We start from the raw sequence: 27,306 nt of genomic DNA, 5'->3' as shown, positions 1-27,306 counted from the left end.
TCTTTGTTAAACATTTCTTAAATCTTCTTGGTCTGTGCCTCCATTCTTTTCCCAAGATTTTGGATCATCTTTTCTATCATTACTCTGAATTCTTTTTCAGCTTGATTGCCTATTTCCTCTTCATTTAGTTGTTCTTGTGGGTTTTTATCTTGTTCCTTCATCTGAAACATATTTGTGTCATCTTATTTTGTCTAACCTTCTGTGCTTGTCGTCATCTTTGTGCAGGCTACAGGATCCTAGTTCTTCTTGTTTCTGGTGCCTGCCCTCAGTGGGCAGGGCCATGCCAAGGGATGTGTTTAAAGGCGTCTTTGAGCTCAGTAAGGGCTTCCCTTGTGGCTCAGCTGGTAAAGAATCTGCCTGCAATGTGGGAGACCTGGGTTTGATCCCTGGGTTGGGAAGATCCCCTGGAGAAGGGAACAGCTACCCACTCCAGTATTCTGGCCTGGAGAATTCCATGGATGGGGTCGCAAAGAGTCGGGCACGACTGAGCAACTTTCACTTAACTTCACTTGAGCTCAGTATGACTTGAGGCAGCCTGTCTGATGCTGGATGGTGCTGTGTTCCTGTCTTGTTGATTGTTTGGCCTGAAGTATTTCAGCTCTGGAACCTGCAGACTGTTGGATGGGGCCAGGTCTTGGTGCCAAAATGGGGACCTCCATCTGGGAAAGCTCATATCCATCAATATTCTCTGAGGTCTCTGCCACCAGTATTCTTGCCTCCATAGGGAGCCACAGCCAACCTGCACCTGGCGAGGAGACTATCCAAGACCCATAAGTAGGTCTAGACTCTCATGGAGTCATTGCTTTGCCCTGGAGCCCAGTTTTTGAGACCTTGTGTGTACTCTCCAAGAGCGAAGGATCTGTCTCGCCCCAGCCCTGTGGAGCCTGCTCAGGCAGTAGACCACTGGGGCAGTGGTCAGTGTGTGTGGACCACCGAGGAGGTAGCCCCTCCTGGAGCCCACCAAGGCAAAGGTCAGTACATGTTGAAAGAGCCTGCAGTGACAGCCTCACCCTTTACATGCCTCTGAACAATGGCACTTTGCTTCTATGGCGTCCCAGGCTTCTTCCATAAATATTCCTGGTTGTAGAGCTCCACCCGCCCATCCCTTCAGGCTTTCCCCCCACCACGGGCCGCAGGCTTTCCCCAGGTCTGCTCTCTCCAGACCCAACATTCCAGCATCCAGCCCGTTTGCATCTGCAGACACATCTTGGGCTGGGGTGCACAGGTTGTGGCATGGACCACCTGTGGAGGTCTCACTCTGCTGCCCGCCACAGACTGGTTGCTGCGTTCTCTGAGCCCCTGAAACTCCTTTTCTGTCCCAGCTGATATCCCTGCCAATGAGGGGGCTTCCCCAGGCTCAGGAGTCTCCTCTCTTGCCCCTCCCTCCTTGAGGTGCAAGATCCCATTCAGCTTCCTGTTTCTTCTTTCTTTCTTTCATTCTACCTGGTTATGCAGAGATCTTTGTTGTCCTTTCAGCTGTCCGAAGTCCTCTTCTAGTGTTCAGCATGTACTCTGAGAATTGTTCCATCTGTAGGTGTATTCTTGATGTATTTGTGGGAAGAGGTGAGCTCCCTGTCCTCCTAGGCTGCCATCTTGACTCCTCCCCCGAAGCACTATTTTAAACTTCATGTTTCCTCCGTTCCTCTTCTGAGGCTTTACATTTCACTTCTAAACCTAGAAAAACAAAGTATGGTTCATTTCAAAAAGTATGTTTCATTTCAGATACTACCCTTGGTTAAAATAACTATTTGATTGGTTTGTTCTGTTAAATAATTTGCCAATACAGGTGTTGTTTCTTAAAAGTAGTTTTTACTACATGCTATTAATTTTATTTTTGTGGGTAGAAAAAGGTATTTTATTTCCCTTCTCTGTTGTTGGAGATTTATTTCCTCAGAATTGTAGTTACAATAGTAATAGGACTACTGTTCCTTAAAGTACATTTTTCCCCTAAATACATACACACTTCCTTAAATAAAGGAAACAATACCAAGGACTGAAAATTATAGCAGCACAATGAAAATTAAAAGTATGTTTACTTTTCCAAATCACTGCCACTACAATTCCCCCAAGCAGTCACTGTTTCAGAGTTTTTTCTTCTAGAAATACTCAGTCCATTGTTGTTTTTTAATGTAGTCATTATATGCTATTTAGTATATTATTCTGTTGTGTTTTTTTTCATATCATTTATTTTTAGGTCATACCATATTGATTGCTAGAGATCTAATAGATTCTCTAAACCATTGCAGAATACTCCATTGTGTGGATCTAATGATGTATTATTATTCTATTCTCTTTTAAACTACCATTAATTTTCTAATCTTTTACCATTACTAACACTGATTCAGTGAATATTCTCATAACGAATTCTTAATACATGGAAGCAGCAGTATCTGTAGCAGATAAACTCCTTGAATTGAAATCATTAGGTCAGTCGTTACATTTAGTTTAAACTTCAATAGCTGATTTGTGATACCTGTTACCAATTTCTGTAAAGAGATTGTACCTATTTAATGTGTGAGAATGCTTGAATCACATCCTTGCCAACACCTATTTTCCTTATTTTAATCTTTGTCAGTCTCAGGTGAAAAAGACTTAACTATGGTTTGAATTTGCATTTTTTATTGTAAGTGATGTTGAACATTTTTTAATGGTTTAAAAGGCAATCTACTTTTTTCTATGAACTCTCCATCATTCCTTTATTCCTTATTTTGTTGAGTTGTTACTCTTTTCTTGTTGATTTTTCTATAATAAGAAAAAGTGGTTTTTGTTTCTATTATATGTAATACATATTTTCCCAGTTACGGACTTTTTAAAAATGCTTTGTTTATAAAGTTTTTTTTTTAATTTGTGGTTGGTTGATTTATTGGTTAGATTTCGTTTTGTTGCCATTCAGAAATATTTCTGTTTATTGTTTATTTTCTATTGGAGTATAGTTGATTTACAATGCTTATTGAGAGTGAAAATGAAAGTTGCTCAGCTGTGTCTGACTCTACCAGCTGAGCCACAAGGGATGCCAAAGAATACTAGAGTGGGTAGCCTATCCCTTCTCCAATGGATCTTCCCGACCCAAGAATCAAACTGTGGTCTCCTGCTTTGCAGGCAGATTCTTAACCAGCTGAGCTACCAGGGAAGCCCTAAACTGCTGCTCCCCCCACACCCAAACTAGAGACTAGTTGTTGTTATTTAGTAGCTAAGTCATATCTGACTCTTTCACGACCCCATGAACTGTAGCCCGCCAGGCTCCTCTGTCCATAGGACTCTCCAGGCAAGAATACTGGAGTGGGTTGCCATTCCCTTCTCCAGGGGATCTTCCAACCCAGGGATCAAACCTGGGTCTCCTACATTAGAGGCGGATTCTCTTCCACTGAGCCACAGTTCAGGTATACAACAAAGTGATTCAGTTATACATATATGTGTATCTATTCTTCAAGTTATTACAGAATATTCAGTGGAGTTCCCTGTGCTGTACAGTAGATCTTTGTTCATTATTTATTGTATTTTATTAAATTTATTTATTTTTTAATTAAAGGATAATTGCTTTACAGAATTTTGTTGTTTTCTGTCAAACATCAACATGAAATCAGCCTAGGTGTACATATGTCCCCTTGCTGCTGAAACTCCAATACTTTGGCCACCTCACGAGAAGAGTTGACTCATTGAAAAAGACCCTGATACTGGGAGGGATTGGGGGCGGGAGGAGAAGGGGACGACAAAGGATGAGATGACTGGATGGCATCACCGACTCGATGGATCTGAGTTTGAGTAAACTCCAGGAGTTGGTGATGGACAGGGAGGCCTGGCATGCTGCAATTCATGGGGTCGCAAAGAGTTGGACACGACTGAGCAACTGAACTGAACTGAACTGAGTGTATATATGTCAGTCCCAAATTTCCAATTTATTCCTCCCCTCCCAGCTTTTCCCTTTTGTTACCATAAGTTTGATTTCTAAGTCTATGCACTTGTTTCTGTTTTGTAAATAAATTCAATTGTACCATTTTTTTAAGATTTTGTATATAAGTGATATCATGAGATATTTATCTTTGACTTCACTTAGTATGATCATCCCAGGTCCATCCATACTTCTGCAAATAGCATAATTTCCTTATTTTTAATGGCTGAGTAATACTGAGCAACTAGACTCAACTCTCAACTTACTATCTCACAATTTTCCTTTCTCTGCTCCTCTAAGCCTAGGTGTTGAGGAGTAAAATTTCTACTCTGCCTCTCATTGATTATCTGGAGAAATAGCCTGCTATCCAAATTTCAGTATGACAAAAAGCATGAAAGGTGATAAAGAAATCCAGAATCCTTTCGTTTTAGAAAGTGGACAGAGAGTTCCAGTTTCTGGTTTTGCACATTAGATGCTTGGAAGTTGCTACCTTGTCCTAAAAGTAAAAAGCTGAAGAGAGTGATGACAGCAACAGCTCTTCATGAATTCGTAAGAGAGGGGTAGACACAAGGCAGACTACTCAGACAGTCAAGTCTATGTAGGGAGTCTAGGTTTTCCAGAGTGGAGACTCACAAAGCAGAAACCACTGCAGGAGTTAAAAACCTAAATGGCAATTGGTGGATTGCTGGAGGCTCACTGGAAAATTCTCAGTTAACAACTCCAAGGGATCCAGTCACAAGAGGGACCCCACAACACTGTGACATTTACCTCCAGGAGCTCGACCAGATTTCTAAAGTAAATACTAGGGAAAAATCTCCTAGAACTTCCTGCAGGGGGAGCTGGAAGAAGAGCCATTTTGAAATGCACCAGAGGACTCAGTTCTTCTGCCCTCATGGGAAATCAGTTAACCAGAGCCTACCTTCCTGTGGCATTATTATCAGAACCTAACTGACCTAGACAGCATATTAAAAAGCAGAGACATTACCAACAAAGGTCCGTCTAGTCAAAGCCATGGTTTTTCCAATAGTCATGTATGGATGTGAGAATTCGACTATAAAGAAAGCTGAGGGCTGAAGAATTGATGCTTTTGAACTGTGGTGTTGGAGAACACTCTTGAGAGTCCCTTGGACTGCAAGGAGATCCAACCAATCCATCCTAAAGGAAATCAGTCCTGAATATTCATTGGAAGGACTGATGCTGAAGCCGAAACTCCCAATACTTTGGTCCCCTGATGCGAAGAGCTGGCTCATTGGAAAAGACCCTGATGCTAGGAAAGATTGAAGGCAGGAGGAGAAGGGGACGACAGAAGATAAGATGGTTGGGTGGCGTTACCGGTTCAACAGACACGAGTTTGAGCAAGCTCCGGGAGTTGGTGATGGATAGGGAAGCCTGGTGTGCTGCAGTCCATGGGGTCGCAAAAAGTTAAACATGACTGAGCAACTGAACTGACTGAATATTCTATTGAATATTTGTACCACATTTTCTTTATTTATTTCTCTGTCAATGGACATTTAGGTTGCTTCCAGGTCTTGGCTATTGTAAACAGTGCTTTGGTGAATATTGGGGTGCATGTAACCTTTTGAACATGGTTTTCTCCTAATATATGCTCAGCAGTGGGATTGCTGGATCATATGGTAGCTCTTTTTTTTTTTTTTTTTAAGGAACCTCTGTACTGTTCTCCATAGTGGCTATCCCAATTTACATTCCCACCAACAATTCGTGGGGATTCCCTTTTCTTCAAACCCACTCCAGCATTTATTGTTTGCAGACTTTTCGATGATGGCCATTTTGATTGGTGTGAGGTGATAGTTCATAGTTTTTTTGTTAATTTATTTTTTAATTGGAGGATAATTTCTTTACAGAGTTGTGCTGATTTCTGCCATACAACATTGCAAATCAGTCATAACTACGCATGCACACACACACATATATACACATATACCCTCCCTCTTGAACCTCCCTCCCACCCCCTCACCCCACCCCTCTAGGTTGTCACAGAACACCAGGCTGGGCTCCCTATGTTATGTAGCAGTTTCCCACTAGCTTTCTGTGTTACACATGGTAGTGTATATATGTCAGTGCTATTTTCTCAATTTACTCCACCCTCTCCTTCCCCCAGTGTGTCCACAAGTGCATTCTCTTCATCTGCATCTCCATTTCTTCCCTGCAAATAGGTTCAATAGTAGCATTTTTCTATATTCCATATATATGTGTTAATATACAGTATTTGTTTTTCACTGTCTGACTTACTTTACTCTGTGTACAAGCTTCAGGTTCATCCACTTCAGTTCAACTGATTCACATTTGTTCCATATTATGGCTGAGTAATATTACTTTGTATATATGTACTGCAACTTCTTTACCAATTCATCTGTTGATGGACATCTGGATTGCTTCCATGTCCTAGCTTTTGTAAATAGTGCTGCAGTGAACATTGGGATATGTGTGTCTTTTTGAATTGTAGTTTTCTCAGGGTGTATGCTCAGTAGTGGGATTGCTGGGTCATATGGTACTTTTATTCCTAGTTTGTTTATTTTAAAGGAATCTCCATATTGGTCTCCATAGTGGCTTCATCAGTTTACATTCCCCGCAACAGTGTAGGAGGATTCCTTTTTCTCCACACCCTCTCCAACATTTGTTGTAGAATTTGTTGTTGTTGTTGTTGTTGTAGACTTTTTGATGATAGCCATTCTGACCAGTGTGAGGTGACCTCATTATAGTTTTGATTTGCATTTCTTTAATATTTGATGATCTTGAACACCTTATAATGTGTTTATTGGTCATGTGTCTGCCTTCTTTGGAGAAATATCTGTTTAGGTCTTCTGCCCTTTTTTAATTGGGTCTTTTTTTTTTATAATGAGCTGCATGAGCAGCTTTTATATCTTGCAGATTAATCCTTTGTCAGTTGCCTCATTTGCAATTATTTTCTCCCATTCTGAGAGTTGTCTTTTCATTTTTTTATAGTTTCCTTTGCTGTGTAAAAGCTTTTTGGTTCAATTATGTCCCATTTGTTTATTTTGTTTTCCTATCCATTACTCTAGAAGGTGGGTCAAAGAGGATCTTGCTGCAATTCATGTCAGAGTGTTCTGCCTATGTTTTCCTCTTAAAGAGTTGTATAGCTTCTGGCCTTACATTTAAGTCTTTAATCCATTTTGAGTTTGTTTTTTGTATAGTGTTAGGAGGTGTTCTAATTCCATTCTTTTACATGTGGCTGTGCAGTTTTCCCATCACCATTTATTGAAGAAGCTGTTTTTTCTCCATTGTATATTCTTGCCTCCTTTGTCAAAGATAAACCCAGGCACCTATGGGCACTTTATTTCTTGGATTTCTGCTTATTCCATTTGTCTCTATTTCTGTTTTTGTGCCAGTACCATACTGTCTTAATGACTGTAGCTTTGTAGAATAGTCTGAAGTCAGAAAGGATTATTCTTCCACCTCTGTTTTACTTTATCAAGATTGCTTTGGCTATTAGAGGTCTTTTGTGTTTCCATACAAACTAAAATTTCTTCTTCTAGTTCTGTAAAAAATGCCATTGGTAATTTGATAGGGATTGCACTGAATCTTGATAATTAGGTAATTTGCATTTGATAGTGGATTGTTTTGAGTATTATAGTCATTTTCACAATATAGATTCTTCCAGGAACATGGTTTATCTCCCCATCTGTGTCATCTTTGATTTCTTTCATCAGTGTTTTAGTTTTCTGCTTATAGATCTTTTGTCTCTTTAGGTAGGTTTATACCTAGGTATTTTATTTTTGTTGCAGTGGTGAAGGAGATTGTTTCCTTAATTTCTTTTTCTGTTTTTTCATTGTTAGTGTCTAGGAATGCAAGGAATTTCTGTGTATTAATTTTGTATCCTGCTACATTACTAAGTTCATTGATTAGCTCTAGAAATTTTCTGGTGGCACTGTTAGGGTTTTCTATGTATAGTATCATGTCATCTGTAAACAGAGTTTTACCTCTTTTTTTACAATCTGGATTCCTTTTATTTTCTTTTCCTCTAATTGCCATGGCTAGGACTTCCAAAACTATATTGAATAGTAATGGTGGGAGTGGAAATCCTTATCTTGTTCCTGATCTTAGAGGAATATCTTGTAGTTTTTATTTGCATTTCTCTAATAATTAACAGTGTTGAGCATCTTTTCATGTGCCTCTTGGCTCTCCATGTTTCTTCTTTGGAAAATTGTCTATATACGTCTTCTGCCCATGTTTTGATTGGGTTGTTTGGGTTTTTTAATATTGAGCTGCATGAGCTCTTTACAGAGATTAATCCCTTGTCAGTCACATCATTTGCAAATGTTTTCTTCCATTCTCTGGGTTGTCTTTTCATTTTGTTCATGGTTTTCTTTGCTATGCAAAAGGTTTTCAGTTTTATTTGGTCCAATTTGTTTATTTTTGTTTTTATTTCCATGACTGTAGGAGTCAGCTTGTAAGAGATATTGCTGCAATTTATGTCAAAGAATGTTCTGCGATGTTTTCCTCTAGGAGTTTAATAGTACTCATTAAATAGTACCATTAAATGGTCTTTAATCCATTTCGAGTTTATTTTTGTGTATGGTTTTAAAGAATGTTCTAATTTCATTCTTTTACATGTAACTGGTTTTCCCAGCACCATTTGTTGAAGAGATTTTTTCCCCCAACTTTTAGTCTTACATCCTTTGTTGTACATTAATTGACTGTACATGTGTGGGTTTATTTCTGTACTTCTGTTCTATTGATCTGTATTTCTCTTTTTGTGCCAGTATGATGCTGTTTTGATAACTGGTAGCTTTGTAGTATAGTCTCATGATTGATTTGGCTATTGGGGTCTTTTCTGTCTCCACACAGATTTTTCAAATTTTTGTTCTAGGTTGCAAAAAAATGCCATTGGTAATTTGTTAGGGATTGCATTGAATCTGTAGACTACCTTCGGTAGTTGATTATTCTAATCAAAGAGTATGCTATATTTTTCCTTCTGTTTGATTTCTTTCATCAGCATCTTACAGTTTTCAGAGTATACACCTTTTGCCTCCTTATGTAGGTTTATTACCAGGCATTTTTCTTCTTTTTGATGTGATGATGATGGGAATGTTTCCTTAATTTCTCTTCTGAGCTTTCATTGTTAGTGTATAAAAATGCAAGAAATTTCTATGTATTAGCTTTGTATATTGCAACTTCACTGAATTCACTGATGACCTCTAGTAGTTTTCTGGAAGCATCTTTAAGGTTTTCTATGTATATAGTATCATGTCATCTCCAAACAGTGACAGTTTTGCTTTTCCAATTTATATTCCTTTTTCTTCTCTAATTTCTGTGTCTAGGACTTCTGAAACTATGTTGAATAAAAGTGATAGTGAATATTCTTGCCTTGTTCCTGATCTTAGAGGAAGTGCTTTCAGTTTTTCATCATAGAGTATCATGTTAGCTGTAGGTTTGTCATAGGTGACTTTTATTACTTTGAGAAATGTTCCCTTTATGCCTATTTCTTGGAGAGGTTTTTTTTAGCATAAATGGGTGACTTTTTAAAATTTTATTTTTAATTGGAAGATAATTGCTTTACAATGTTATGTCCGTTTACGCCCTACAACAACCTAAATCAGTCATAAATACATGTGTATCACTCCCTCTTGAACCTCCCCACCCCCCATCCTCTCTCTAGCTTGTCGAGCGCCAGGTTGAGCTCCCTGTGTTATACAGCAGCTTCTCACTTGCTGGCTTGTTACACATGGGAATGTACATGTTTCAGGGCTACTCTCTCAATTCGTCATACCCTCTCTTTCCCCCAGTGTATCCACAAGTCTGTTCTCTATGTCTGTCTCTCTTCCTGCCCTGCAAATAGATTCATTAGTACTATTTTTCAACTTTTCACATATAAGGGTTAATACACAATATTTGTATTTCTCTTTCTGAATTACTTCACTCTGTATCAGGATCTAGGTTCATCCACCTCAAGTCACCTGACTAAAATTTGTTCCTTTTTATGGCTGAATAATATTCTATTGTATGTGTATACCACAACTTATTTATCCATTCATCTGTCAACAGACATCTAGGTTGCTTTCATGTCCTGGCTATTGTAAATACTGTTGCAGCGAACTTTGGGGTACATTTTGAATAATGGTTTTCTCAGGGTATACACCCAGTAGTAGGATTGCTAGATCATTGTTGTTGTTGTTCAGTCGCTCAGTTGTTTCCGACTCTTTCAACCCCATGGACTGCAGCACGCCAAACTTCCCTGTCCTTCACCGTCTCCAGAGATTGCTCAAACTCATGTCCATTGAGTCAGTGATGCCATCCAACCATCTCGTCCTGTCTTCCTCTTCTCCTGTCTTCAATCTTTCCCAGCATCAGAGTCTTTTCTATTGAGTCAGCTCTTTGCATCAGGTGGCCGAAGTATTGGAGCTTCAACATCAGTTCTTCCAATGAATATTCAGGATTGATTTCCTTTAGGATTGACTGGTTTGATCTCCATGCAGTCCAAGGGAGTCTCAAGAGTCTTCTCCAACACCACAGTTCAAAAGCATCAGTTCTTTGGTGCTCAGCTTTCTTTATGGTCCAACTCTCATGTCCTTACATGACTACTGGAAAAACCATAGCTTTGATTAGACAGATCTTTATCAACAAAGTAATGTCTCTGTTTTTTAATATGCTGTCTAGGTTTGTTAGAGCTTTTCTTGCGAGGATCAAGTATCTTAATTTCATGGCTGCAGTAACCATCTGCGGTGATTTTGGAGCCCAAGGAAATAAAGTCTGTCACTGTTTCCATTGTTTCCCTATCTATTTGCCATGAAGTGATTGGATTGGATGCCATGATCTTAATTTTTTGAATGTTGAGTTTTAAGTCAGCTTTTTCACTCTCCTGTTTTACCTTCATCAAGAGGCTCTTGAGTTCCTTTTCACTTTCTGCTGTAAGAGTGATGGATCATATGGTAGTTTTATTCCTAGTTTATCAAGGAATCTACATACTGTTCTTCATGGGTATTTTGTCAAGACCTTCTTTGCATGTATTGAGATCATCATATGATTTTTATTCTTAGTTTGTCAGTGTGGTATATCACACTGATTTGCAAATATTGAAAAATCCTTGTGTCCTTAAGGATAAATGCTACTTGATTTTGGTGTATGATCCTTCTAAATGTATTGTCGAATATGGTCTGCTAGTATTCTGTTGAGGATTTTTGCATCAGTGTTCATCAGTGATACTGGCCTGTGATTTTTTTTGTGGGGTGTGTGATATGCATCTGGTTTTGGTATCAGGATGATGCTGTCCTAATAAAATGAGTTTAGGAGTGATTTTTCCTCAGTGGTTTTTTTTTGAAGATTTTCAGAAGGATTTGCCTGTGGAGCCATCTGGTCCTGGGGTTTTGTTTGTTATGAATTTTTCTAACATAGTTTCAAGTTTCATACTTGTGATTGGTTGGTTCATATTTTCTGTTTCTTACTGGTTCATTTTTGGGAGATTGTAACTTTCTAAGAATTTGTTTCTTCTACATTGTTCATTTTATTGGCTTATAGTTTATAATAGTCTCCTGTGATCCTTTGTATTTCTGTGGTATTTATTGTAATTTCTCTTTTTTTATTTGTAATTTTATTTAATGGAACCCTCCACCTTTTTTTCTTATTCATTTATTTTTGGCAGCAGTAGGTATTTGTTGCTGTTAAGGCTTTCTCTAGTTACTGTGAGCAGGGACTACTCTGTAGTTGTGGTGTGCCGGCTTCTTATTGTGGTTGCTTCTCTTACGTGTGGAGTATGGGCTCTTGAGCATTCAGGCATCAATAGTTGTGGTACATGGGCTCAGTTGCCCTGTAGCTTGTTGTATCTTTGTGACCCAGGGATCAAAGCTGTATCCCCTGCATTATCAGGCAGATTCTTAAAGACTGGACCATCAGGGAAGTCCTCACTTTGTTTGTTTTTTTTTTTTTTTTTTTACTGATGCTGCTGCTAAGTCCCTTCAGTCGTATCTGACTCTGTGCAACCCCTTAGATGGCAGCCCACCAGGCTCCACCGTCACTGGGATTCTCCAGACAAGAACACTGGAGTGGGTTGCCATTTCCTTCTCCAATGCATGAAAGTGAAAAGTGAAAGTGAAGTCACTCAGTCATGTTCGACTGTTCACGACCCCATGGACTGCAGCCTACCAGGCTCCTCCGTCCACAGGATTTTCCAGGCAAGAGGACTGGAGTGGGTTGGCATTGCCTTCTCCTTTTTACTGATGAGTCTTGCTAAAAGGTTTATCAGTTTTGTGTATCATCTAAAAGAACCAGCTTTTAGTTTCATTGATCGTTTCTGTTGTTCATCTCTATTTCATTTCTTTCTGATCTGATATTTATGATTTGTTTCCTTCTATTCACTTTGGGGTTTGCTTCTTCTTCTTTCTCTATTTGCTTTAGGTGATGTTGTTCAGTTCTTAAGTCATGTCCGACTCTTTGCAACCCACCAGGCTCTGCCGTGCCTGGGATTCTCCAGACAAGAACACTGGGGTGGGTTGCCATTTCCTTCTCCAGTGCATGAAAGTGAAAAGTGAAAGTGAAGTCACTCAGTCATGTCCGACTACAGCATGCCAGGCTTCCCTGTCCTTCAGTATCTCCCAGAGTTAGCTCAAACTCATGTCCATTGACTCAGTGATGCCATCAAACCATCTCATCTTCTGTCTCCTGCCGTCAATCTTTCCCAGCATCAGGGTCTTTCCCAGTGAGTCACCTCTTCACGTCAGGTTGCCAAAGTTTTCAAGCTTCAGCATCAGTCCTTCCAGTGAATATTCAGGGTTGATTTCCTTTAGGATTGACTAGTTTGATCTCCTTGCTGTCCAAGGGACTCTCAAGAGTCTTCTCCAACACCACAGTTCGAAAGCATCAATTCTTTTGTGCTCAGCCTTCTTTATGGTCTCTCACATCTGTACATGACTACTGGAAACACCATAGCTTTGACTATACATACCTTTGTTGGCAAAGTGATTTCTCTGCTTTTTAATACACTCTTTAGGTTTGTCATAGCTTTTTTTCAAAAGAGCATGAGACTTTTAATTTCATGGCAGGAGTCACCATCTGCAGTGATTTTGGAGCCCACGAAAATAAAGTCTGTCACTGTTTCCATTTTTTCCCCATCTATTTCCCATGAGATGATGGGATCAGATGCCATGACCTTAGTTTTTTGAATGTTGAGTTTTAAGCCAGCTTTTTCACTTTCCTCTTTCAGCTTCATCAAGAGGCTCTTTAGTTACTTTTTAGTTTCTGCCATTAGGGTGGTATCACCTGCATATCTGAGGTTGTTGATATTTTCCCTGGAAGTCTTGATTCCAGCTTGTGATTCATCCATCCTGGCATTTCACATGATGTAGTCTGCATAGATTAAGCAAGGTGACAATATACAGCCTTGATGTACTCCTTTCCCACTTTGGAACCAGTCCATTGTTCCATGTCCAATTCTAACTGGTGCTTCTTGACCTGCATACAGGTTTCTCAGGAGACAGGTAAGGTGGTTCAGACTCCCATCTTTTAAAGAATTTTCCACAGTTTGTTGTGACCTGCACAGTCAAAGGCTTGGGCATGGTCAATGAAGCAGAAGAAGATGTTTTTCTGGAATTCTCTTGCTTTTTCTAGCATGTGAGATGAGCACAGTTGTGCAGTAGTTTGAACATTATTTGGCATTGCCCTTCTTTGGGATTGGAATAAAAATGGACCTTTTCCAGTCCTGTGGCCACTGCTGAGTTTTCCATATTTGCTGGCATATTGACTGCAACACTTTAACAGTGTCATCTTTTAGGATCTGAAAGCTCAGATGGAATTCCATCACCTCCACTAGCTTTGTTCATAGTAGTGCTTCTTAAGGCCCACACTCACTTGATTTCACACTCCAGGATGTCTGGCTCTATGTTGTTGACCATACCATCATGGCTATCTGAGTCATTAAGACCTTTTTGTATAATTCTTCTGTGTCACCTCTTCTAAATCTCCCCTGCTTCTATTAGATCCTTGCCATTTCTGTACTTTATTGTGCCCATCTTTGTATGGAATGTTCCCTTGGTATCTCTAATTTTCTTGAAGAAATCTCTAGACTTTCACATTCAGTAGTTTTCCGCTATTTCTTTGCATTGTTCTCATAAGAAGGCATTCTTATCGCTCTTTGCTTTTCTCTGGAATTCCGCGTTCATTTGGGTATATCTTTCCTTTCCTGCTCTGCCTTTTGCTTCTCTCCTTTTTTCAGCTATTTGTAAGGCCTCCTTTGACAACCATTTTGCCTTGTTGCATTTCTTTTTCTTGGGGATGGTTTTGGTCACCAATTCCTGTACCATATGTTATGAATCTCCATCCATAGTTCTTCAAGGACTCTGTCTATCAGATCTAATCCCTTGAATCTGTTTGTCATTTCCACTGTATAATCATAAGGGATTTGATCTAGGCCATACCTGAATGGCCTAGTGGTTTTCCCTAGTTTCTTCAATTTAAGCCTGAATTTTTCAGTAAGGAGTTCATGATCTGAGCCACAGTCAGCTCCCAGTCTTGTTTGTGCTGACTGTATAGAGCTTCTCCATCTTTGGCTGCAAATAATATACGCAGTCTGATTTTCGTATTGACCATATGGTGATGTCCATGTGTAGAGACGTCTCCTGTGTTGTTGGAAGAGGGTATTTGCTATGACTGGTGCACTCTCTTGGCAAAACTCTGTTAGGCTTTGCCCTGCTTCATTTTGTACTCCAAGGCCAAACTTGCCTGTTACTCCAGGTATCTCTTGACTTCCTACTTTTGCACTTCAATCTCCTGTGATAAAAAGGACATCTTTTTTGGTGTTAGTTCTAGAAGGTATTGTAGGTCATCATAGAACCGTTCAGCTTCTTCCATATTACTGGTTGGGGCATAGACTTGGATTACTGTGATGTTGAATGGTTTGCCTTGGAGATGAACCAAGATCATTCTGTCAATTTTGAGATTGCGTCTGAGTACTGCATTTCAGAGTCTTTTGTTGACTATGAGGGCTACACCAATTTCTAAGGGATTCTTGGCCACAGTAGTAGATATAATGGTGATCTGAATTAAGTTCGCCCATTCCAGTCCATTTTAGTTCACTGATTCCTAAAATGTTGATGTTCACTCTTGCCATCTCCTGTTTGACCACTTCCAATTTACCTTGATTCATGGACATAACATTCCAGGTTCCTATGCAGTATTGTTCTTTATAGCATCGGACTTTACTTCCATCACCAGTCACACCCACAATTGGGCATTGTTTTCGCTTTGGTGGTATCTCTTCATTCTTTCTGGAGTTATTTCTCCACTCTTCTCCGGTAGCATATTGGGCACCTACCAACCTGGGGAGTTCGTCTTTCTGTGTCATATCTTTTTGCTTTTTCATACTTTTCATGGGGTTCTCAAGGCAAGAATACTGAAGTGGTTTGCCATTCCCTCTCCAGTGGACCATGTATTGTCAGAACTCAGTTTAGGTTTTTTATTAGAGATTTTTCTTGTTTCCCAAGGTAAGATTGTATTGCTGTACGCTTCCTTCTTAGAATTGCTTTTGCTGTTTCCCATAGGTTTTGGATCTTTATGTTTTCATTGTCATTTGTCACTAGGTATTTTTTAATTTACTCTCTGATTTCTTCAGTGACTCACTGAGTGTTTCTTAGCATATTGTTTAGCTTTTACAAGTTTGTGTTTCTTACTTTTTTCCCTTTTAGTTGATTTCTATCTCATAGCATTGTGGTCAGAAAAGATAGTTGTGATTTCAGTTTTCGTCAATGTACCAAGCCTTACTTTGTGGCCTTACTTGTGATCAATCCTAGAAAATGTTCCATGTACACTTGAGAAGAAAGTGTATTCTGCTGCTTTCATATGGAATGCTCTATAAATATTAAGTTGATCTATTTTAATGTGTCATATAAGGTCTGTTTTTCCTGATTGACTTTTGGTCTGGATGATATTTCCATTGATGTAAGTGGTGTGTTAATATCCCACACTATTAGTTTGTTACTGTAGATTTCTCATTTTATGGCTCCAGCCTTTAGTACCAGCTTTATATATTGAGCTGCTCCTATATTGGGTGCAAGTATATTTACAGTTGTTTTATCTTCTTGGATTGATCCCTTGATCATTGTATAGTGTCCTTTCTCTCTTAAAACAGTCTGTATGTATTTTAAAGTCTATTTTGTTTGATACGAGTATTGACATTGCAGCTTTCTTTTGATTTCTATTTACATGGAATACCTTTTTCAGTCCCCTAACTTTCAGTCTGTGTCTCTAGATTTGAAGTGGGTCTTTTGTAGACAGCTTATGTATGTATGAGTTTGCATACATTCAACCAGTCTGTCTTTTGGATAGAGCATTAAATCCATGTACATTTAAGGTAATTATTGATATGTTTTTGTTTTACTGTCTTTTCTTTTTTGGCCTTGCTGCATGGCTTGCAGATCTTAGTTCCCTGACCAGGGATAGAATCCAGGCCATGGCAGTAAAAGCACCAAATTCTACCCACGCTACTGCCAGGAAATTCTCTTGTCATTGCCAGTTTATTAATTATTAAATTTGATTTTGTAGGTCTTTTTCCCCGCTTCCTCTTTTTTTCTGTCATGATTCGATGCCTAACTTTAGTGTTGTGTTTGATTTCATTTTTCCTTTTGTGTGTGTGTATTTATTATTTTCAGTTTGCTGTTACCGTGTTTTGATACAGTAGTCTATAAATGAGATTGTTTTTAGCACTTGTTGCATAGTTTGTTTGGTGGTGGTGTATTCTCTTAACTTTCGCATGACAGCATTTGATTCCTTCGCGAACTGTGAATTAGAGCCTTTATGGGAAGGGTATCTTGGTTATGGGTTCTTTTCCTCTCATCACTGTAAATATTATCATGCCATTCCATTCTGGTCTGCAGAGTTTCTGCTGTAAAATCAGCTGATTTAAAAAAATCAGCTGATAATCTTTCAGGAATTCCCTTGTACATTATTTTTTGCTTTTAATATTTTCTCTTTAATTTTTGTCAGTTTGATTAACATGTGTCTTGGCATGTTCCTCCTTGTGTTTATCCTGCCTGGGACTCTCTGCACTTCCTGGACCTTGGTAACTATTTCCTTTGCCATGTTATGGAAGTTTTCAGCTATTATCTCTTCAAACATTTTCCCAGGTCCTTTATCTCTTCTCCTTCTGACACCCCTTTAATGTGAATATTGGTGCTTTAAATGTAATCTCAGAGGTGTCTTAGACTGTCCTCATTTCTTTTCTTTTTTCTCTATTCTCTTCTGTGGCAGTGATTTCCACCATTGTGTCTTCCCACTCACTCATCTGTTCTCTCATTTATTCTGCTATTGGTTTAATCTAGTGTGTTTTTCATTTCACTTATTGTAGTTTTTGTCTCTATTTGTTCTTTAGATATTTTAGGTGTTTATTAAACATTTTTTCTTTCTTCTCAGTCTCTGCCTCCATTCTTTTTCCAAGACCTTGGATCATCTTTACTGTCCGTACTCTGCATTCGTTTTCAGGTAGATTGCCTGTCTCCACTAAACATAGTTGTTGTTCTTAGATTTTATCTTTTTCCTTCATCTGGGACTTATTCCTCTGCTGGTCTCATTTTGTCTGACTTCCTGTGATTGTGATTTCCATCCTGCAGGCTGCAGGGTTGTAGTTCATTTTTGCTTCTACTCTCTCTCCCCTTGTGGATGAGGCCAGTCTAAGAGGCTTGTCCTGGGAATTTCCTGGTGGTCCAGTGGTTAGGAGTTCACACTTTTACTATTGAGTACACGTGTTAAGTTCCTGGTTAGGAAACAGATTCCACGAGCCATACAGCATTGTTAAAAAAGAAAAACTATTTAACAGGCTTGTGCAGGCTTCCTGTTAGGAGGGACTGGTTCCTGCCAACTTGTGGGCAGAGCTGAGTCTTGTGTCTCTTTTACTGAGTCCAAGTTTGCTCTGGTTGCTATGACAGGCCAATTAACCGAGAGATGAGGTGTTGAGGCAAGGAATACGAGTTTATTTGGAAAGCTGGCAGACCGAGATGACAGACTAGTGTCTCCAAAGCCATCATATCAGGGTCTGGATGCCAGGTTCTTTTTATAGAACAGGGATGGGAGAAGGCGAGGAAGTCAAGTAAAAGTTCCATTAATCTTGCAAATATCTCCTGGAATAGCCAGTCTCGTGGAGAGGATGCATTAATTCTTTCCTGTAGCCATCCACAGGTGGACAGGGCCTGGAGCAAAGGCATTTTGGTTTAACATTCCGGCAGTGGGGCAGGGTTACCCAAGGCAGGCCACTATGTATGGACAGCATCCTTTTAGTGAACAAAAGCAATGGGAAGCAAAGGTTAAAGTAGAAGAAACAGATCCAACGTGGAGTCAGTTCTTCCCAGTAACAGTTGCACACTGTCGATGTCCATTCCACAGTCTTGTAGAAAGGGGGCCATGACCATTCTAATTGCTTCCTGCTGTATCTTGTCAGACAGATGTCTGTGGGAATGTCTGCCATCAGTGCCAGTGTTCCAAATGTTGCTTCTTTTGTTCCTATATGGGAAGTGTCTACTTTACACCTGTACACTTAAAAAATATTCACAACCTAAAAGTTAAGAATTATGTTCTTTTCCGTGGGAATTTTGAGGACTTAAGGCCTGAGAGGCAGCCCCTCAGGTAAAGAATTTAGCAACTTTTCTGTGTATGTGAAGATGCAAGAGTCAGGGCTCATTGAAATCATTTCCTTGACATGTACCTCAGGTATCTGGGGCCTATAATCCTGTATTCTCATATCCCGAGTTTCCTCAGGACTCACCATAGCAAGTGGCTGAAGTCTTGATGGCTGCTAGATGGGAGATATTCTTCTCCTTCCTGAGTGTCCTATGGCTCACCAGGTCATGTTGGGCAGGGGGCTGCAATCGCTGATGTCTGATATGGCAGGAAATAATTCCATTTCTCAGATCCTCCCCTCTTGGTCAGAAATTTAACCAATACTTGGGAGACATTTTATGATGAAATTTTGTCCTGTGACACTGGAAGGCCCCTCCCAGATCAGGCAAAAGTACTTAATATGCCACTCCAGGTGCTAATTTTTGGATTCAGTTCAGTGACTCAGTCGTGTCCAACTCTTTGTGACCCCTTGGACTGGAGCACACCAGGCTTCCCTGTCCATCACCAACTCCCAGAGCTTGCTCAAACTCAGCATCTATTGAGTCAGTAGACCCCCATCAATAATTAATGATTCTCTAGATCTGTCTAATTATGATCCAGGAGACATTTTCAATTATTACCTCTTCCCATACCTAGAACCACACTATTAAAATTATTTTATGTTATCAATGTGATGTATTTCCCTAAGATGATTAGCCAGAGAAGTTTCTTTGGAGGCCTGTTTGCACACTTGGTACTGTGATAGACAACTCATCTTATAAATGAGATAGGATATAAGTAATGCAGCAAGCAACATTTACAAAGACATAATGCAGCAGGGAGACACAAAGCACAAACATTTTGGAGACAAGAAACAAAACAGTGATTCGTGGAACTAGTTGTAATCCAGTTGCAATAATCCGGCAATGGTCAAAAGTCAAAAAAAGATCAGACATGGAGTCACTTCTGTCCTGGAACACCTCTAGTGGGCAAGATCATGTGAAGGGGTGTGTTTAGTGGGCACCTGTGGGCTCAGGAAGACTTCATGCAGACTGTCTGCTGATGGGCAGGACTGTGTTCCCACCCCGTGAGTTGTTTGGTTTGAGGCATCCCAGCATTGGAACCTATAGGCTATTGGGAGGGACCAGGTTTCAGTGAGGAAATGGTGGCCTGCAGGAGGGCTCACACCCATGAATACTCTCCAGAACTACCACTACCGGTGTCTTTGTCCCCACAGTGAGCCATAACCACCCCCTGCCTCAGCAGGAGTTCCTCCAGTATTAGCAGGTAGGTCTAGCCCAGGCTCCTATGAGGTCACTGCTTTCCCACTGGGTCCTGGTGGTCACAAGATTTTGTGTGTCCCCGCTGAGAGTGGAGTTTCTGTTTGCCCCAGTATTGTGGAATTCTTGCAATCAAATCCCATTGGCCTTCATAGCCCAATGCTCTGGGGGCTCCCACTCCCAATGCCAGACCCCCAGGCCAGGGAACCTGATGTAGGCCTCTGAACTTTCACTCCTGTGGGAGAACCTCTGTGATACAATTATTTTCATTTGTGGGTCACCCACCTGGCAGGTAGGGGATTTGATTTTATCATTCTTGTGCTCATCCTACTGTCTCCTTATGACTTCTTGTTTGCCTTTGGATATAGAGTATCTTTTCTGGTCGGTTCCAGTGTTTTATTCTCAATGGTTATTCAGCAATTAGTTGTGATTTCAGTGTTTTCATGAGAAGAGATGAGCTCACATCCTTCTGCTCTGCCATCTTGTCTCAGCCCTCAATCAGAAATGTTTCCTTTTTTATAAATATTTTTTATGCCTTCTAGGTTTTGTGTTATACTTAGAAAGGCCTTTCCTTACTCAGCTTTTGTGTTTCTTGGTTTTGTTGTTGTTTTTAATCCCCCTATTCCAGAAACTTACATGGTTTTTTAAAAAAATACACACATTTAAAGCTCTTACCCATCTGAAATTCTTTTTGGTATAAAGAATGAGCTGAAGATCCAACTTGGTTCTTTTACAGATGGCTGGCCAGTTGTCCCACACCACTTATTGCATTTTCCCATGCTGTTTTGAAATGCTTGCTTTGTTTTAAATTTCCCTATCTAATTAACTCTGTTTCCTTGGCCAGAGGAATGGATTTTAACTTTACTAAGAGAATTTTTTCTCCACCCACCTCTCAGCAAGCTGATACAAAATTCTTTTTCTCAGGATCCTTTCAAGTATAGCTATCCACCACTTGTAGATGATGATTTCCAAACACCGTTGTGTGAAAATGGGCCTATTGCCAGTGAGGATGAAGCTTCAAGTAAAGAAGATATAGAAAGTGATGGCAAAGATACCTTGGAAACAATTTCTAATGAAGAACAAACAACTCTTCCTAAAAAGGTAATTTTAACAAAAAAATGTAATAGAGACAAAAGATGTGATCTCGTCCCACCAGCTGGCTATGTGAGTTTGGATAATTCACTAAATTTGCTGCCCTTCTATATCTTGAAATGTAAAAAGAAGAAGGATGGCAGTAGCTGACTCTTAGTACCACTACATTATATAAAAGGCTGATTCCATGCTTTATATAAAAATTGGCAAAACACACCTTGAAAGAATCCTTTTATCCAAAAATTTTTTTATCTAAAATAAAAGTATCTTAAAACGTACCCTTGATCTACCCCGTCTTTGTCATTTTTAAAGTGCACTGAGTTGTTATGTTTTTATATCAGGAACTTGATAGGATATAAATATATTCTATGTAGAAAAGATTTAAAAATCCATAAGGGAGGGGAATTTCCTGGTGGTCCAGTGGTTAGGATGCAGTGCTCTCACTGCCCAGGGCCCAGGTTTAATCCTGGTTGGGGAATTAAGATCCTACAAGCCATGCAGTGTGGCCAAAAAAACTAAAAAAGACTCTTAAGAGAAAGACCATGTTACATTTTCTAAAGGGGCTTCTTTATATAGTAGGCACTCAAATATAGGTTAATGATCTGATTATTATATCTAAATTATATATTTAACATATAGTAAACCTAGCTTAAAGATTATAATTTGGATCGAGTTACTATAATGCTTACTTTGTGACCTAATGAACTGCCTGTCACTGCCTGTGTGAAACTGAATTTTTTTATCTTTCTTCATATATATATATATATATATATATAATTTGTCTTTAGGGTAACATAATGGAACCTATATCCAAAGCAGATGAGAATGAAAAAGTTGATTCCAAAATGAAAACTTTCAAGAAACCACTGAGTGTGTTTAAAGGGCCCTTATTACACATCAGGTAATGGCTGAGGATTTTATTAGCTATGCTTTTGTAACATATCTTGATTGTTTTGAGAGAACTGCAAAGTTAAGAAAATTTCTGGACTTTTTTTGAAACTGTGGAAATATAAAATTAAGGGGTATCTGAAGTCTCACCTTGGTTTTCAAACATAGTGGATAGTTGTAGCTACCTTTTTATTTATTCTGGTGAGTTTAAAAGGCCTTTATCCCACATCAGGTAATAATGAATACTCCTGTACTAACAACAAATCTGAATGACATACATTTTTCTCATTTTACTGATTGTCTTTGACTTGCATAAGTTTGAGGTTGCCAGAAATGACACTGAAGTAGCCCTTTATTGATTTAACCTTCCAAAACTAAAATTGAACCAGAAAAATAGGATTTTTACCAAAGCCAGATTTCAGCACATCTCTATTTTTCTCTCCAGGGTGTTCAATCCAAAAAATTTAGTATCATTTCTTTATCACTATGTAGAGAGCTTTCTCACTAATGATGCTTTTGGTTGGTAAATCTATATAACCTTATTTAACAGTGCTTTATCAACTGTCTTTAGTAACGGCCTACTGTATCATTTTCTATCCTTTTACTTGAAACCTTTCTATATAACTGTTAAAGACTCATGAACACTAGAGCCAGACATTTTAAAGATCGAATTTGAAATTTTCTAACTGACAAGATTGATTTGTTGACACATATTTTGATTACTGTTATATTTGGATTTATCTTGTCCATCTGCATGAGTGTGTATGTGGGGGCTGCAGGGAGGGAAACACACGTGCCTGTTCTCCTTTCCATGGTTTTGCTTTGTCATTTTCCCTGCTTCAGAATTTTTTTCCCCATTTTGCCCTCTACTAGTTTGCAAACTAGTGTTTTTTTCCCTCTGGAGGCCTGTCACAGCCTTAGTTCCTGGGCTACAGCTATCGTGATATGGCTGGAAGAGCCAGCTAGGGAGAAAGCCAACTCTGCAATGCCCACCAGAAAATCACAGTGCTTCTCCTCCATAGACCCAGGGACCTAACCAGCCTCTGTCTCCCCAGACCTTTTCATGGTTTTTGTGCTGGGTACTGAGAGCAGTTGAAGACAGAAACTTCCTATCTTTTCTGTGGTATATTTCACATGGGTTTTTAAAGGAAGCCAGCAGTCATGCCAATTTATGTCTTGTCCAAAGCTAGGCACAGCTCTCCAGGGAGAGCTCTTATTTAACAGTGTGTGTTCTCTACATGAATAAATATCCGATATGCAGACATTGCTGATATAAAATGAGTGTTTAAAGATGGAGCTCAAAGTCAAGGGCTATCTGGCGAATTCACCTTTTTATTAAAAAATCATAGTCCTTTGCACTGTTTGGAGAGGCACCTGATGCAATTTAAATTTAGCTCATGTAATTAAATTATACAAACTTTGCTTGAGTCTTTACATTTTTATTTTAGATCCTGGGCATTACAGTGGCTAACAGTAAAAATTGCTTTTTGAAGCTTAGTGATTTTTTTGGCCAATTTTCCTATAGTTCCCACAGCAAATCTTTTGTTATTCTCCTTCCATGTTACTTAGAAAAAAACTATATATAGTCAGGAATTATTCTGTTACTTAAATATATCTCTGACTTTTTTAAGTTGGTGTATAGAAATGTGCCCCATTCTAATGTTTGTAATTAGGTAAAGTTGAAGTGGCAATTTCTTTTCTGGTTCTTACCTATCACCTGCCAAAGAGTTTCAGTAAATAAACCTGAAGATGGTGCTGGTTATGGGACTAATTTAGAATCCTCCTAATTCTCCCTTCTGTTCCTGCCTATTTTTCTTTTAGATCTTGGGGGGAAACCATAGGACTTTTCAAATAGCATGCATTCATTCAGTCAGTAAGATTAAAATACAAAATGTATTAGGTAATTGTTTTGTAATCTTTGATGAAATCTCTTTATACAAATGGGCATAACCAGATATTTTTCTTCAAGCTGATGATTAGGTTTTTCATTTCTCCTGAACAATACCAATGCCTTATGCTTTTATTACCACGTAGCCCAGCGGAAGAACTGTATTTTGGAAGTACAGACTCAGGAGAGAAGAAAGCTTTGATAGTGTTGACAAATGTAACAAAAAACATAGTGGCATTTAAGGTAAATATCTGAAAGATAACTTATAAGTTATGTGTGGAAATTGAAAGATTGATAATTTTGAGCTTGCATGTTTTTATTTATGATATTTTTAGGCTTGTTAAAGTGCCTTTTAGCTCTGAGCTTATCTAAAATGTTCCCTTGAGGTCTGTATCTGTCTTTAATATGCAGTAATAGGGTACTGTCCAAATTAGTCCCAGGGTTTAATGTTTGTTATTTAAAAAAAAACAAAAATCCTTTTTTCATTATATGAATAATACGTAAGAGTGAAAAATAAAGCTGTAAAATCAAAAGTGCATTTCCCCCCAAGTGTGGTATACTCTGGAGTGTAGTTTATACTGGATACTAACCTGTTGCTGAGCAGTAAGTAGAACAGGACTGAGCCCACTATTACCCATATGGTAGGTTTTACTTCCTTAAATCATCTTTCTGGATGCCCTTTGATTATCTAATGTTTTTAAATTTCTAAACACTGTTGTAACATGTATTCTAATGTAGGATGTGTTTTTGAATATGAAATATTTATCCTGTTAACCACCTGAATTTAATAATTAACAGTTGGGCTCATTTTTTTAATTTAAGAGGAGGGCTCAGTGACAGTTGGACTGATGAATGTTTCTTCCCAATAAATTGAGGTGCTTTTTACCTGTTGATGGGAAGAGATACATTTTAACCACCAAGGTGGTTTTATGGACTTTATTAACTGGTTTTTAAAAGTCATTTTTAAACCATTTCCCCCCAAAGAGCATGAAAGTTATTGTGACTACTGTCCTCATAAACAGGTGAGAACAACTGCTCCAGAAAAGTACAGAGTCAAGCCCAGCAATAGCAGTTGTGACCCTGGTGCATCAGTTGATATAGTTGTGTCTCCCCATGGCGGTGAGTTGTCACCTGAGTGGCTGCAACAGGGTATTTATGGGGGACCTAGGGCTGGGCGATGAGTCAGCAGAGCTCGACTGGAATCCCAAAACTGGACTGTCAGCAAGTCACCTCACCATACTCTGGCCAACTGTAAAACCAGATGGTTGAATGAGTCTCATTTAACAAACTGAACAACTAAACGTGTTGAAACTAATGCCAGCTGAAATTGAATTTCAAACCACAAAAGTCCTCATCTTTATAGGAGAGCTGCCTGTTTTACAATAGTTCCATATTATTCTTTTTCCTTAGTGTTGTTTTCTAGAACAGTGCCTAAACCACATGCCCAACCCTTTGTAAAGGTTCCTGTTTATGTATTAACTTGCCCTTTTGGAATGCAGGTTTAACAGTCTCTGCCCAAGACCGTTTTCTGGTAATGGCTGCAGAAATGGAACAGACATCTGGCACGGGTCCAGCAGAATTAACTCAGTTCTGGAAGGAAGTTCCTAGAAACAAAGTGATGGAGCACAGGTACACTTTTTGACTCATAAGCTCTCAAACTGCGATGGGAAAAATCCCACAGAGGGATGTGTCTACCTGGGCTAGGCAGGCATTCCTTCCTTCTTGCGCTTGGCAGACACTAGGCTTACACTGTGGGCCCCACGTGCTGAAAGGCTCTAGGGTGCCCAGGTGAATGGGACCTGGAGTGGCTCTAGGATTGCTAACAGCAGAGACTTGCTGGCAGGCTAGTGCAAGATTCTGGATGTGTCAAAATTACAAGCACAGGTGTTTCTCTTCCAGCAGTTAACCTTTATTGGAATGCTCACCTTATGTACCAGAATGTTTGCTGCAGCATTGTTTGTACTAGTGAAAAATGAAAAAGAGCCCAAATGATCATCAGGAAAGTAACAGTGAAATGCATTTGAGAATAGCCACACTGGGGAGCACTCTGCAGCCATTCAAGAGTGTAGTATGTCTATTTGTTCTGTTACAGGAAAAAGACATCTGATATAGTAGTAGGAAAAGAAAAGAACCTGCTCACAGAAAAATATGTATGACAATTAGCCTATTTAAGAGGAGAAAACCCCGTGACTGTATAGGCATATTACACATGTACATCTGTGCGTGCATGCATGCAAGTCTTTTACATCTTAAAAAGATGTATAGGAAAGAGAAGGTTGGTTATGGGTCTTTTTTTTCCCTGTGTGCCCAGTTTTGCCCCCCAAGGGACAGTTGTTTGTCATACTGGAGACACTGTTGAGGTCCTAACTGGACATTGGGATGCTGTGGGCATCTAGCAGGTAGACATCAGGGATGCCACTCAGTGTACCCCTCTGCACCCACCCCCCCACCCACCGCTGAAGAATGGTGCAGCCCAGAAGGTATTGAGGAAGCTCAGTTGAGGATAGTTAAGATGGCCACTCTGATGACATGTGAGTAGGATATGAAGGAAATGAGAGAAAGCCACATAGATAACTGGGACAAGAGCTTTCCAGGTAGAGAGAACCACAAATGAAAAAGCTGTGTTCCTAGCCTGTGTGAGGAACAGTAAAGTCATTGGAGCCTGGATCAAGTAAGGGGGCAGCAGGGAGCCAAATCATTCCCATAGTGAGAACTGCTGATTCTAAGAGGAGAGACCATTACCTGGTGATGAGCAGAGCCATGAGGTGAGTGACTTACGTAAAGGATTACTCTGGGAGGCTGTGTAGAAAATAGACTGTGGCAGACATAATATTAACACTTAAATAGAACCTCCTATATGCTAGTACTGGTGTAAGTGTGTTACTCATATTTATTCTTTTAGTTACTAGGACAACTCTGCATGCATACTTAGTCACTTCCATCGTGTCCAACTCTTTGTGACCCCTATAGACTGTAGGCCACCAGGCTCCTCTGTCCATGGGATTCTCCAGGCAAGAATACTGGAGTGGGGTGCCATTTCCTTCTCCAGAGGGTCTTCCTGACCCAGTATCGAACCTGTGTCTCTTAATGTCTCCTACACTGGCAGGTGGGTTCTTAACCACTAGCGCCACCTGGGAAAGTTAGGTATAGGTAATTATTTTTCTCGCTTTATAGACGAGAAGCTGGGAAGTCTATTAATGGTTTTGGTTGATTTAAATCTACAAAAATAGAGGAGGTTATATAACGCATATGGCGGGAACAGAATGTGAGAGGACCCATACTAAGAAAGACTGTTGGAGAGGAAGCAGGGCCCAGAGGAGGAGTCTGGTCACCTTTGTAGGAGAACACTGACCTGATGTGAAATGCCTTGGACAAGATTACCATTTTCAGGTCATTCATAGGTAAGAGAGCAAGAGAAATAAGAAAGGGTCTAGAAAGACAAGCTGTATTTCCACTAGGCTAGGTCTGACTTTTCCCCAGTGAAAGAGGGTAAAAGTTACAGTTAGACCTAGCCTAGAGGAATATTTAGTGGCCAAACAAAGGAGGACAATACAGGGAGTCAGGAGGGAAACCAGTAAGTGAGCTGTGCCCTCAAAACCCAGGTTAGAGTATGTTTCATGAAGGAGCAAACTGCTACCAGTGTCTGTCAAAGATGACGTGTGAGTGGTGGCCACTGCTGATGACATCACAGAGGTCCTTGATGACCTCACGAGGAT

The 27,306-nt window shown here is 39.6% G+C and overlaps 1 protein-coding gene across 2 annotated transcripts in view; it reads left to right on the top strand.

Moving 5' to 3' along the window:
- MOSPD2 (motile sperm domain containing 2) overlaps positions 1–27,306 on the top strand; it is an 85,115-nt gene that overhangs the window by 48,916 nt on the left and 8,893 nt on the right. For both annotated transcript variants that reach the window (XM_043896162.1, XM_043896161.1), the window contains exons 9-13: positions 20,647–20,823; positions 21,603–21,715; positions 23,737–23,833; positions 24,613–24,709; positions 25,090–25,219. In XM_043896162.1, the coding sequence (XP_043752097.1) occupies positions 20,647–20,823; positions 21,603–21,715; positions 23,737–23,833; positions 24,613–24,709; positions 25,090–25,219 (614 nt within the window). The remainder of the gene's footprint in view (positions 1–20,646; positions 20,824–21,602; positions 21,716–23,736; positions 23,834–24,612; positions 24,710–25,089; positions 25,220–27,306) is intronic.

Source organism: Cervus elaphus, chromosome X (assembly GCF_910594005.1).
Source record: "Cervus elaphus chromosome X, mCerEla1.1, whole genome shotgun sequence".
NCBI lineage: Eukaryota > Metazoa > Chordata > Mammalia > Artiodactyla > Cervidae > Cervus > Cervus elaphus.
The sequence above is the reverse complement of the archived record's forward strand: the minus strand, read 5'-3'. Positions and strand labels throughout refer to the sequence as shown.